Source organism: Lithobates pipiens, unplaced genomic scaffold (assembly GCF_037356315.1).
Source record: "Lithobates pipiens isolate NorthernLeopardFrog02 unplaced genomic scaffold, aLitPip1_a1.2 Scaffold_22, whole genome shotgun sequence".
Classification (NCBI taxonomy): Eukaryota; Metazoa; Chordata; class Amphibia; order Anura; family Ranidae; genus Lithobates; species Lithobates pipiens.
The window spans coordinates 46,103,704-46,116,588 of record NW_027507784.1 but is presented as its reverse complement, the minus strand read 5'-3'; the positions used below and the strand labels follow the sequence as shown (position 1 = coordinate 46,116,588).

The window sequence follows — 12,885 nt, the reverse complement described above, 5'->3', positions numbered from 1 at the left end:
GGGGACTGTGTTTACACTGTGTGGTGTGTTGTGTGTTTACACTAGACTGAAGATCAGTGAGTAAAAAGCTGTAAAAAACAGCTCATACTCACTGATCATCAGCCGGCTGCAGCAATCTGCTCTCCTCTCCTCAGCGATGACTTCTGTGTGAGGAGAGGAGGAGCCGATTGCCTAGCAACCGGCTGTTTGTTTACATCACATGACGGCCGTGATTGGACACGGCCGTCATGTGATCAGGAGGGCCAATCACAGAGCCCTCCTGCCGATCTGAGATGCGCCGTGTCCCGGTGACACGGGCGCATCGGGATCGCGCCGCTGCGCGGGCACGCGCGCGCGCGATCCCGCTCCTCCTGATGGACGTTCCTGAACGTCCTATCAGGAGTAGACGGCTCCCACCCGGCCGTATATGTGCATTGGCCGAGTGGGAAGTGGTTAAAAATCTCTAGAATGGTGTTCTTTTATGAATTGCTCCCATATATAAGTATCCCACAGATGTTAATTAAATAAGCGAATATAGATGTCTAATCCAGCAATGAGCTCACAGAACTCTCATCTCCACTCCTTAAGCCGCGTACACACGGGGCGGACTGTCTGGCCAACTTAGTCCGTCAGACAATCCGACGGACAGTCCGTCATACTTTCGAATGAACGGACTTGACCACACACACCACTTTTTGAGTGGACTAATACGGCGTACTAAGTCCGCCATACTATCCGCCCTACTTTTGAAATGAACGGACTCGCCCACACACGCGGAGGAAAGTCCGCTCATTTCGAGCGCGTCTCCAGGTAGGCGGGGCCCGCGAAGGAGACGTCGCTGACCCCGCCGCCTGGAATGGACTTAAAGGGGAACCCCAACGCCGAAAAAAAAATCGGCGTGGGGTTCCCCCCCAAGTCCACAACAGACCTTTGTCCAAGCACGCTACCCTGCCGGCCAGAAAAGGGGGGCGAGCGAGCGCCCCCCCCTCCTGAGCCATACCAGGCCACGTGCCCTCAACATGGGGGGGTGCCTTGGGGAAGGGGGGCCGCGCGGCCCCCCCACCCCAAAGCACCTTGTCCCCATGTTGATGAGGACAAGGGCCTCTTCCCGACAACCCTGGCCGTTGGTTGTCGGGGTCTGCGGGCGGGGGGCTTATCGGAATCCGGGAGCCCCCTTTAATAAGGGGGCCCCCGGATACCGGCCCCCCACCCTATGTGAATGAGTATGGGGTACAATGTACCCCTACCCATTCACCTGTAAAATAAAAGTACAAAAAAAACAAACACAACACACGAGATAAAATACTTTATTGCACAGCTCCGGGGGTCTTCCGTCTTCGGGGGTCTTCTCGCCGGACTCCTCCGCTATCTTCTTGTAGCTCTTTTGCTAGCGGAGGAGTCCGGCTTTCTTCCTCGCCGCCGGCCTCTTCTGCCGACTTCGGGGGTCTTGTCCCCCTCTTCAGTTCTTCTGCCGGGCCACCGCGCCTTCTTATAGCTCTTTTACAGGCTGTGGCCCGGTCTTCTGTCGCCGCCGTCGCCGCCGCCTTCTGTTCTTCTTCTGCTTCTTCTTCTCCAGGAGATGTTGCCTCGACGATCTCTCAGGCCGGAATGCCAGGGACGCACTGCGCGGCCACTTATATAGGGACAAGGGGCGGTGTCACATGGCTTTATGTCACATGGGTTGGTCACATGGGTTGATGTCACATGGGGACTATGACATCGTAAGGGGGCGGGGTCACCATGTGACACCAACCCATGTGACATAAAGCCATGTGACACCGCCCCTTGTCCCTATATAAGTGGCCGCGCAGTGCGTCCCTGGCATTCCGGCCGGAGAGATCGTCGAGGCAACATCTCCTGGAGAAGAAGAAGAAGAAGAAGAAGAAGAACGGAAGGCGGCGACGGCGGCGACAGAAGACCGGGCCACCGCCTGTAAAAGAGCTATAAGAAGGCGCGGTGGCCCGGCAGAAGAACTGAAGAGGGGGACAAGACCCCCGAAGTCGGGAGAAGAGGCCGGCGGCGAGGAAGAAAGCCGGACTCCTCCGCTAGTAAAAGAGCTACAAGAAGATAGCGGAGGAGTCCGGCGAGAAGATCCCCGAAGACGGAAGACCCCCGGAGCTGTGCAATAAAGTATTTTATCTCGTGTGTTGTGTTTTTTTTTTGTACTTTTATTTTACAGGTGAATGGGTAGGGGTACATTGTACCCCATACTCATTCACATAGGCTGGGGGGCCGGTATCCTGGGGCCCCCTTATTAAAGGGGGCTCCCGGATTCCGATAAGCCCCCCGCCCGCAGACCCCGACAACCAACGGCCAGGGTTGTCGGGAAGAGGCCCTTGTCCTCATCAACATGGGGACAAGGTGCTTTGGGGTGGGGGGGCCGCGCGGCCCCCCTTCCCCAAGGCACCCCCCCATGTTGAGGGCACGCGGCCTGGTACGGCTCAGGAGGGGGGGGGGCGCTCGCTCGCCCCCCTTTCCTGGCCGGCCGGGTAGCGTGCTCGGACAAGGGTCTGTTGTGGACTTGAGGGGGACCCCCACACCGATTTTTTTCGGCGTTGGGGGTCCCCTTTAAGTCCATACCAGGCGGCGGGGCCAGCGACGTCTCCTTCGTGGGCCCCGCTTACCTGGATACCCGCTCTAAATGAGCGGACTTTTCTCCGGGCGGGAAAAGTCCGCTCATTTCAAAAGTAGGGCGGACTGGCACACACACGGGCGGATTGTCCGCCGAAATGCGAGTCCGACGGACTGTATTACGGAAATTTCCGAAATACTTAGTCCGCCAGACTGCACGCTGAAAAAGTCCGCTGAAGCCCACACACGAGCGGACTGTCCACTGAAATGTGTTTCGGCGGACTAAGTAGGCCAGACAGTCCGCCCGTGTGTACGCGGCTTTAGTTATGTCAGCATAAGGTTGTAATGGTTAGCCTCTTCGCTTATTACGGTATCTGCCACCAGGGGGCCTACCGTCCCTGTAGCTGGTTTAATCTGCACAAAGCCTCCGCCTCCACATCTCAGCTCTCTCCTGTCTGCTCCCCTGAGACGTTTTATTAATATTTTATGGACATATTTATCTAATATTTTTTTCTCTCACTTACGGATATACATTAAATGTCCTTTAAACGATTTCCCATCTTATCGTTACTTTTATTTATTTTTGAATATATATTATACATATTTTTTATATATATTTTTTACTAGTACCTTAATAATCATTTTAATTTTATGCTTTGTACACCATTGCGCAGGATCACTTTTTATTTATTTATTGTCTTTAGGACCACTTTAATCTTCTAATGAAGGAAGCTGCAGTGTCTGCATCACTTTGGTAGCGGGGGGGTAGGCTGCACCAGTGTAGTGGTGAGAAGGAGAGTACAGGAGCCGTGGTGGAACATTGAGTGCAGTTGTGATGGATGCATGCATGGAGGGTGGTGAGAGAAAAGGGGTGCAGGCTTGGAGGGAGGTGAGAGAAAAGGGGTGCAGGCTTGAAGGGTGGTGAGGGGAAAGGGGTGCAGACTTGGAGGGTGGTGAGGGAAAAGGGGTGCAGACTTGGAGGGTGGTGAGGGGAAAGGGGTGCAGGCTTGGAGGGTGGTGAGGGGAAAGGGGTGCAGGCTTGAAGGGTGGTGAGGGGAAATGGGTGCAGACTTGGAGGGTGGTGAGGGGAAAGGGGTGCAGACTTGGAGGGTGGTGAGGGGAAAGGGGTGCAGACTTGGAGGGTGGTGAGGGAAAAGGGGTGCAGACTTGGAGGGTGGTGAGGGAAAAGGGGTGCAGACTTGGAGGTGGTGAGGGAAAAGGGGTGCAGACTTGGAGGGTGGTGAGGGAAAAGGGGTGCAGACTTGGAGGGTGGTGAGGGAAAAGGGGTGCAGACTTGGAGGGTGGTGAGGGAAAAGGGGTGCAGACTTGGAGGGTGGTGAGGGAAAAGGGGTGCAGACTTGGAGGGTGGTGAGGGAAAAGGGGTGCAGACTTGGAGGGTGGTGAGGGAAAAGGGGTGCAGACTTGGAGGGTGGTGAGGGGAAAGGGGTGCAGACTTTGAGGGTGGTGAGGGAAAAGGGGTGCAGACTTTGAGGGTGGTGAGGGAAAAGGGTGCAGACTTTGAGGGTGGTGAGGGAAAAGGGGTGCAGACTTTTAGGGTGATGAGGGGAAAGGGGTGCAGACATGGAGGGTGGTGAGGGAAAAGGGGTGCAGACTTGGAGGGTGGTGAGGGGAAAGGAGTGCAGATATGGAGGGTGGTGAGGGAAAAGGGGTGCAGGCTTGGAGGGTGGTTAAGGAAAAGGGCTGCAGACTTGGAGGGAGGTGAGAGAAAGGGAGACCAGGCTTAGAGGGTGGTGAGAGAAAAGGGGTGCAGGCTTGGAGGGTGATGAGAGAAAAGGGGTGCAGGCTTGGAGGGTGGTGAGGGGAAAGGGGGGCAGGCTTGGAGGGTGATGAGAGAAAAGGGGTGCAGGCTTGGAGGGTCGTGAGGGGAAAGGGGTGCAGGCTTGGAGGGTGGTGAGGGGAAAGGGGTGCAGGCTTGGAGGGTGGTGAGAGAAGGGGGAGTACAGAGCTAGTGTGTAGTGAGAGAAATTGGGGTTGAAGGCACAGTGGATGCTGATAGAATGGAAGTGGCAGATGTGGTGGGTGCTGAGAGCAGGTGGTGTAGAGGTGGTGGCTAGTAAGAAAAGTGGGACTTACAAGGGAAGTTGGTTGGTGAGAGAAGGGATATTGAAGGCACGGTGGGCTGCACCCATAGTAGCTGGTGAAAAATATATAGCTGAAGGAGCTGTGAGTGCTGAGAGATGTCAGGTTGAAGGAGGCTTGCAACAGCTCTGTTGTTGGTTTGAGAAGTGGGGGCAACGGTATGGTGGATGGTGAGAGAAGGGGGGGTGCAGGTGCAATGAATTTTAAGGCTGCAGGGATGGTGGTAATCTACAAGGGGTGGGGGGTGCAAGCCAGTAAATACTGAAAGAAAGTAGGGTGTGGGATCATTGGGTTGTGAGAGAAGGAGGGCAGCAGGTGCAGTTCAGGAGGGTAGTTTGTTTGAGTGCAGTGGGGATCTGTCTGACATTATAGGAGGGAGGTGGGGAGTTTGGGTGATAGTTTAGGCATAGGAAAGGGATGGGTTCTTGCTGCCATCGCATGGATGTTGGGTAATGTTGGGGATGGCTGACATTTTAGGAAGAAGATGGGATTTAGGTGATAGTGGGGGGGGGGGTCTGGCTGACATTTCCGAAGGGGGGTGTACCCTCCTCTTGGGACGAGTTCTGTGCAGAAAGTGAAACTGTGCTGAGAAAACAGATCCAACTTAACTTTTATATTATTGTAAGTGCAGACTTCAGAGAAAATCAGTCAGCCAATCACAAAAGCAGCTCCTTGTATTTCTTCTACCTCTTCCTGTCTGAGCCCTGCTGTACATGGGACTGCAAGAGGCTGATTTGGTAAAACTTTGGTATATTCACTAAAAAATAAATGTAATGATGTAGTAGTGAACAGAGAGCTGTGTTCCTTTGTGTCTTTTGTATCAGCACAGCGTTTAGCTTTATTATTGCTCATACAATGGCTATTTTGAAGGATACATTTATTTTTATTTTTATAAAACTCACCATTTATCATAGGTGGTCCTGTGCTTTGTTCTATTGGGTGTTCCAGGCTGGGATGTTCCACTCTGCAGATAAATTCCAGATCCTCCTTGTCTGATGTTGTTGGTGTGAAAGATAAGGAAGGGGAGCACTGATAGGAGTTATCAGCCATCCTCTCATGTTCTATATTAGGTATACGGTACTTGTACGATTTATTTATACGCTGAGGTGACGTTTCCCCTTTCTTTTCCAGCCAAGTCACTCTTAGGTTTCCCGGGAAATAACTGGAGATTTTACAGGTCACTTTGGTCTCCTGACCGACTTGCAGAATGAGAGGGCTCATATCTTCTATTCTTGGACGCCATGGAAAATCTAAAATGTATTAACACAAAATCATACGTTTCAGGTACATCATTGCAAGTTTGTGAATAGTGTAAAGTTCTGACCCACAATTACACCCCTGTGTATGGCAAATGAGGCTTAATGTGGAGAAATGTAAAGTAATGCATTTGGGGTCAAAAACCATAAATGAAAAATATTCACTGGGTGGAGAACAGCTGGGAGAATCAAGGATGGAGAAGGATCTAGGGGTGCTAATAGATGACCGATTGAGTAATAGTATGCAATGTCAAGCTGCATCAGCCTAAGGCTCCATGCACACTGAAGCTCAAAAAAGCTTTTCCTGGACGCCAGATTGCTGGCAGAAAACGCTGGTTGAAAAACTTGCTTTTAACAGCGTTTTGTACTAGCGTTTATGAGCGTTTATGGGCGTTTTCAATAAAAAATACACACCAAAAATCCCACAGTGCATTCCAAACTCCCACAATACATTGAAAAAATAGAATGCCGAACACTAATTAACGCGTTTATGAGTGTTTATAAGCGTATATCGGCATTTGTCGTTTTTGGAGGTGAAAAACGGCACTTTGAATGCGAATTTATGGCGTTCAGAAAAAAGACCATAAACTCTACTGCTCATTAAAATCTAAAAAACATCCATGTGTGCGGACACATAGGCTAACATAGAGTGGAGTTTATGGGCTTTTAAAAAAAACGCCCAAACTCCAATAAACTGCAGTTTATGAGCTCCAGTGTGCATGGAGCCTAAGCAGGGAGAATATTAGCATGCATGAAAAAGGGGATATACTCAAGGGACAAAACTATAATCCTGCCAATTTAAAAAACTCTGGTTAGGCCTCATCTGGAGTTTTCCGTTCAGTTCTGGTCACCAGTCTTCAGAAGGGAAGTGCTGGAGCTGGAGAGAGTGCAAGCAAGGGCAACTAAACTAATAAAAGGCCTGGAGGACCTCAATTATGAGGAACGGCTGCAAACATTAAATTGATTCTCGAGCAAAGACGCTTGAGAGGGGACATGATAGCGATCTACAAATATCTCAATTCGGTTCCCATCGTAGGAAATACTATTCAGTCATAGGGATTGTAAAAGGACACGGGGCTACACAATGAGACTGCAGAAGAAGCGGTTTAACCTTAAACTGCATAGGGGGTTCTTCGCTGTTAGGGTAATAAGGATGTAGAACTCTCTCCCACAGTTGGTGGGGGCTGCGGGGAGTATGGATATGGGATATTTGGATATATGGATATTTTTAAAAGACTCTTATGCCCCGTATACACAGTTGGATTTTCCAACGGAAAATGTTCAATGGGAGCTTGTTGTCGGTAATTCCGACCGTGTCCAGGCTCCATCTGACATCTTCCATTCGGAATTTCCATCACACAAAATTTGAGATCTGGATCTCAAATTTTCTGACAACAAAATCCGGTGTCGGAAATTCCGAACGTGTGTACCTAATTCCAACGCACAAAGTTCCACGCATGCTCTGAATCAAGCAGAAGAGCCGCACTGGCTATTGAACTTCATTTTTCTTGGCTTGTCATACGTCACCGCGTTCTTGACGTTCAGAATTTCTGACAACATTGTGTGACCGTGTGTATGCAAGACTAGTTTGAGCCAACATCCATCTGAAAAAATCCATGGATTTTGTTGTCGGAATTTCCAATCAATGTCTGATTATGTGTACGGGGCATACGATGTACATCTTAAAGGACACAACATACAGGGCCATGGAAAATGATTATAGACACTGATACACATGCACTACACAGGTTGTATGTAACTATGTATGGACTGTGTCGCTCTGTCTGTGCCAAGCCTAATATAAACTCTACAGTACATACAGTGCTGTGTGTAAAGTTATAGGCAGGTGTGAAGAAATGCTGTAAAGTAAAAATGGCCTCAAACATATACAGCTGCATCTCATAAAATTAGAATATCATCAATAAGGTAAATTATTTCAGTAATTCAATTCAAAAAGTGAAACTCATATATTATATAGATGCGTTACACACAGAGTCATATATTTCAAGCATTTATTTCTTTTCATTTTGATGATTATAATGAAAACCCCAAATTCAGTATCTCAGAAAATGAGAATATTACATAAGACCAATAAAAAAAAGGATTTTTAACACAGAAAGGTTGGCTTACTGAAAAGTATGTCCATGTACAGTATAGTATGCACTCAGTACTTGGTTGGGGCTCCTTTTGCATGAATTACTGCATCAATAATTCAGTCTGTCGGTAGTACTTACCTCATCACCGGCGGCTTCCCCCGCTCGATGGCCTCCCGTTCGCCTGCAGTTCTCCTGCGGCCTCTTGTTCTCCGGGTCATCACGGCGGCTTCCATTTCCTCCCTCCTCCTTGGCCGACAATCGGGAGCCTTCTCTTTTTGGCCAATTGGAAAACAGGTCTCACACCCGCTTTTGATTGGCCAGGTTGAGTATCAGTGTTTAAACAGCGAATATTCATTCGCTGTTGTAACACACATGGGTGGGATCAGAGCGCATCCTCTGCATCCCGAGCCCACCTGATTTTGAAGCCTATTAGAGCCTCTGGCTCTAATCAGGTGCTTAAAAAACCCTGCCACTGTAATTCATGCACCCGGTGCCCTGAAAGGGACCGGATGCATAAATAGGCGGGTGTCCGCGGCGGCCGTGGATAGTTTCAAGCTATGCATGAATCCATACATTACCATATAGGGGGTGGAGTGGAGAGAGGGTCCGCCACTGCTGGCGATGACCTACACATAATTATATGAATTTATACATAGGACATTACTAAGTTTTGACTAAGCAGGGATCCCTGACTGATGCCCCGCTGAGTCGGAAATTAATGTCACATACGGTATATGCATGTATATGCACACCTCCCATCTTTTTGAAATGGGAATGAGGGACACCTATCATCAAAAGCATGCAGGAATAGGACACACCCCCAGCCACTCCCCCTTAAAGGAGAATCGTACGTAAAGAAAACCAAGATTGATTAAACCAACAAGTTCTTTTTTACCACTAATATTCCTTTATATTGGCTTTTGGGATTTACAAATTCAGCAATTTAGAAATCAGATGAAAGGTTTAGTGCTGGAAAACATTTTTTGATAGATAAAAAGCGCATTTTAAAAACATCTAGATAGATCAGACCAAAATGAGGGACAAATGAGGAGGAATGAGGGACAGAGGGATATTGCTCCAAATCAGAGACAGACTCTCAAAATCCGGGACAGTTGGGAGCTATGTATATGTCATCCTTGTTCATTCTGACTTTTACTACAAAACAGACCCATGTGGCTGGATGTCAGTACCTGCCAACCAAACACATAAAACATGGATTTGAGACCTACTAAAGGCTAATACAAAATATTTTATTAATCTCCATATAAAAAATAAAAAAAATGTAACAATAGATCCAGTGACGCCCCCCCCCCCCCCCCGAGGTATTCCCTCCCCATAATACCTAGGCTCCGCCTCAGCCTACATATGGATGTGTAAGGTCTGGTTCACGCCTATGCAGGTTGCAGTTTGCATATTCCAGGTGCATTCTGTGGTTTTCAATACACATTTTTGATCCATTGAAGTCTATGGAACCAAAAACCAGAAACAAATCCCTGGCCCTTTCCTTAAAATGTACAGATGTGATCTACATCCATAGGGAACCATGTTAAATGGGCTGTAGTGTATTTCTGCAAAACTGAAAATGCACTAGAAAAGGCATAGGTGTGAACCAGGCCTTAAGCTCCAATGTGCAGCTGATATGACCAAACCTGCTATTAGCTTGTTGATGGAGCAGAGCGACGGTAAGTATGTCGATTCTCACCACTGCTGATCATTCCTCAAAGCTGCTGTACATCCAAGGAAGAAAGTCGCTGTCCTGTAGTTATGTGGTGGATGAAGCATTGCCATGGTTAACATGGTATACTGCTGGCTCGTTGGTGTGCACTTCAAATGAACTCAGCTAGGGTTTCTGAACATGGGGGTATGAGAATCTGCGCACTCGCTTTGCTCTGTCAACAAGATATTAGCAGGTTTGGTCATATCAGCTGCATATCGTAGTATTACACTGAGCCAGCATCCGTATGCAGGCTGGACCAACCAGCAATACTCACCTTCACCGAGCTCCTCACCACTCGATTTCACAATCTGAGCAGTGGTCAAACAACCCATTCAGTTTAAAATAGAACTGAAAGGCAAAACTTTTTTGTATAGATTAAATAAATACCTCGTGTCCCTTTTTTTATAATGTATCACATTTCCTCTGTTCTCAGCTGCATAAGAGCTGGGGGAGGAGAAGGAGAAGCGGCAGCACACTGAGCTTCCCAGTGAATGGCTGTGCAGCGGGCCGTGAAGCAATACGAACATAACAGAATACCTTTTCATGCAAGTGCATGGTACAACAGCCACATATCAGGAATCTGAAGTGTTGGAGTAACAATCGCTTTAACGACTCTCTCCCCCATCATGTGAAGGAAGGGGTGAAGGTCTCATGCCTCCCCATGCCTGGAAGCATTGGGTATCTATGATAGCTCAAATGAAAGAACAAAGCACCATTTCTCTGGTGAATGATGGAGTAACAAGAGGACTTGTCACCATGTCTTGATTGTCCTATGGTGTGCCTGGTAATTTTATGTTTTTCCTCACCTTGATCTTGTATGGAGATCTTTCTGCATTCTGGCCTTTCCATGGTTTCATGTTTCCATGTGACTTCCATGATAAATTGTGTGTTCTCTAGGAGTTTTCCTGGAATTTGATAGTGACTGTCAAGACTAAATGTGCCATTTTGATCGCCAATGATCTTGTTCTTTGGCATCTTCTCTTTGTATTGGATGGCATTGCAGGTCCAATTAACCGTTATATCTTGGGGGTAAAAATGTATAAGGGTAAAACAACCCACCACATCCCCGGAGTCTGTGACTGAGAGTTGTATTGGCTGCTGGAGTTGAGGCGTAGCTGAAAAATAAAAACATTGAAATATATCGGTAATTCCCCTGGGAAAGGTTAGCAGTAGTTGGTCACATTCGGCCCGACTATTCCTCTGTAAGGCTGAAGACTTTTTGCCTCTCACCCAAGCAGCTTCTTCAGCTCAGAACACTTTAACCCTCATGCAAGTAACTTTCCCAGTGCCGGCTCAGTGTGTGGTTCCATCTGCAAGCCTCTACATCACTGCTGGACACAGCAGACATTGGGGTCGCGGGTAGAACCACAACATGCATCAGGGGACCAGGCATCTGACACATGCAGAAGTGAGATAGATGCTAAAGATTCTTTGACAGCCGTAGTTGTCCAAGGGAGTCACTGCCCATTTCTTTTAATAAGTATTATGCAAAGCAATGTAGGTTTGCTTCTTACCAAATGTTTTGAATTGCGACAGACTACCTTTAAAGATTTACAAATCCAAATCCTAGGAGATATGAATTTTATTTACTAGTATTTATAGGACTGAGGACACACAGTGAATGCAGGATGTCATGGACCTGCCGCTGAGGGGCATGACCATGGCACCCTGGACTCACAGTGATATGGTGCATTATTGAGGATCACCCAGCACCCAGTGAAGGCCCAAAGAGGAAAAGGGCCTTGTACATTAGGTGATCAGAAGACATCAGGAAAAGGTAAGTACAGAATAAAAAAGAAAAGTGTCAAATACATACTTAGGGGCAGAAGTGACAGTAGGGGCCAAGGGATCACTTGAAGATGGGCTTTAATATAATGTAATCGTATCAACACTTGGACAAAAGACGCAGCATCCCCCTTTACAGACATCGGAAGCTAGCAAATTTGACTTCTCTCTACTTGGCATGCCCAGAAGAAAGGTTTTTTTTTTGGCATTGCTGCACTCCCATAAATCAATATGCCTGTACTTATCCTAACTATGAACAATAATGGCCATGTTTCACAGAGCTAGGCATTATTCTTAGGCCATGTGGGATTATTCTATAGCAGTGGTCTCCAAACTGAAGCCCTTTGCCTGCCTTTTGCCTGTCCTTGGGGCACTATTTCTTCTAATAACACCAACAATGGGGCACTATGCCTTCCAATGACACCAACAACGGGGCACTATTGCTCCAACTGACACCAACAATGGGGGACTATTCCTCCCACTGACACCAATGATGGGGCACTATTCCTCCCTCTAATACCAATGATAGGACACTACTCCTCCCCTAATTCTAAAGATAGGGCACTATTCCTTCCAGTAATGCTGGAACATTTTCTACTCCCACAAGCCACAGTCCAGCCCACCTAAGGTCTAAATGACGGTAATGTGGCCCGTTGTTTAGAAAGTTTGGAGACCCCTGTTCTAGAGGATGGCAGAGTGTCTGGGCTGGAACACGGCAATGTTCAGCATCTAAGGTCTGTCCTTGTATTTCCAAATTTGATAAAGGAGGATGGAAGCTGGGTCACAATTCTGCTTTTGTTATAAAATGAAGCTACCCTTTAAAGATACCAAGGAAGAACTTTTGTACTCACCAAGCACCTGTAAGGGTCCAGTTGTCCTCTCTATTGATTCCTTCAGGCTGGGATGGCTCACTATGCAGATGACCTCTGACCCCACATCCTTTAGTAACGGGGTGAACTCCATAAGTGCTGTATGGGTGAATGTTTTATCTGGTTGGAGCTGAGATCTTCTGTCGGGCATTTTGTATCTCTCACTGTTAACTATAGGAAATTCCCTCTTTCCCATTTCTTTCATTAACCAAGTCACTGTCAGGTCATCAGGGTAAAAGTGCGATATTGTGCATTGCAGCTGAGTATGTTTATTGACAAACAATTTTGGTATTTGTATCATCCCGACTTCTGGCTGTGCAAGCAAATCTAAAAGAGATAATATCATAAAATTATTTTTTCCTATGCAATAACTTTTTTTTTTAATCAGAAGCTTTCTATCAAGTTCCAATAATACAAAATAAAAAAAAAATGCAAAAAAGTACAGATACATACACAAGTGTTTCAGATATATAAACATAGGAAGCTATGAGAGCAAATGTGCATGGGAAATG

The 12,885-nt window shown here is 47.4% G+C and overlaps 1 protein-coding gene across 1 annotated transcript in view; it reads right to left on the bottom strand.

Annotated features, from left to right (window-relative positions):
- Positions 1-12,885, bottom strand: part of LOC143923727 (uncharacterized) — a 96,563-nt gene that overhangs the window by 44,796 nt on the left and 38,882 nt on the right. The window contains exons 7-9 of the mRNA XM_077447540.1: positions 12,356-12,700; positions 10,526-10,834; positions 5,553-5,900 (exon numbers count right to left, since the gene is read on the bottom strand). Coding sequence (XP_077303666.1) covers positions 5,553-5,900; positions 10,526-10,834; positions 12,356-12,700 — 1,002 coding nt within the window. The remainder of the gene's footprint in view (positions 1-5,552; positions 5,901-10,525; positions 10,835-12,355; positions 12,701-12,885) is intronic.